Source organism: Penaeus monodon, chromosome 23, assembly GCF_015228065.2.
Source record: "Penaeus monodon isolate SGIC_2016 chromosome 23, NSTDA_Pmon_1, whole genome shotgun sequence".
In the NCBI taxonomy this organism is placed as follows: domain Eukaryota; kingdom Metazoa; phylum Arthropoda; class Malacostraca; order Decapoda; family Penaeidae; genus Penaeus; species Penaeus monodon.
Window position 1 is genome coordinate 20,990,854 of NC_051408.1, and position 645 is coordinate 20,991,498.

A 645-nucleotide genomic window follows, 5' to 3' on the forward strand; every position below is an offset into this window, starting at 1 on the left:
CTTTCATGAGCTCTCTTTCGAACAGTTTTGTGTAGCTTACTAAATACTCATCTATTTTCCTTACACAACACGACAACAAAATCTACGACATCTCCCGCGTGGCCTTCGTAACCGCTGTCCCCCCGCAGGAGTGGCCGCTGGCAGGAGCGGGCGCGGGGCCCCCGAAGACCAGGAGGCGGAGCAGAACAAGACGAACCTTCTGCAGCAGCGAGACACCTACTACGCCACCGTCAGGAAGCCTCAGCCAGTACCTGCTACTCTTGAGAGAATACCAGGTACCACGGAGAAGGAGACAGGTAGTGTACCTGCACGGCGAGCTTATCTTGCTGTGAGTGGAGTACCAGGTACGAGGGGGGAGTGTAAGAGATTCCTGTAAGAGTACCTAACACTAACGAAGGAAGAGCAGACCGTCTGTGGAATGAGTATCGAGAGGTCGGCATCAAAGAAAACCGATTTGTTTAAGGGACAGAGGAGAAGGGGAAAAATAGGAAATTTATAGTAACTGGTAAAAAAAAACGTTATGATGGCAAAGATCCAGAACAAAGTCATTGTGCATTATGTAGAATGAAAGTTCCGCGCAAAGTGGCCCGATCAAAAAGTACAAGGGAAGAATAAGAAACTTCGCGATGTATCCGAACCCCCTGA

General features: G+C 49.3%; 1 protein-coding gene across 1 annotated transcript in view; it reads left to right on the forward strand.

Moving 5' to 3' along the window:
* The window catches only part of LOC119588176 (Down syndrome cell adhesion molecule-like protein Dscam2), a 20,591-nt gene that overhangs the window by 7,237 nt on the left and 12,709 nt on the right, over positions 1 to 645 (forward strand). Inside the window, exon 7 of the mRNA XM_037936879.1 lies at positions 129 to 296. Coding sequence (XP_037792807.1) covers positions 129 to 296 — 168 coding nt within the window. The remainder of the gene's footprint in view (positions 1 to 128; positions 297 to 645) is intronic.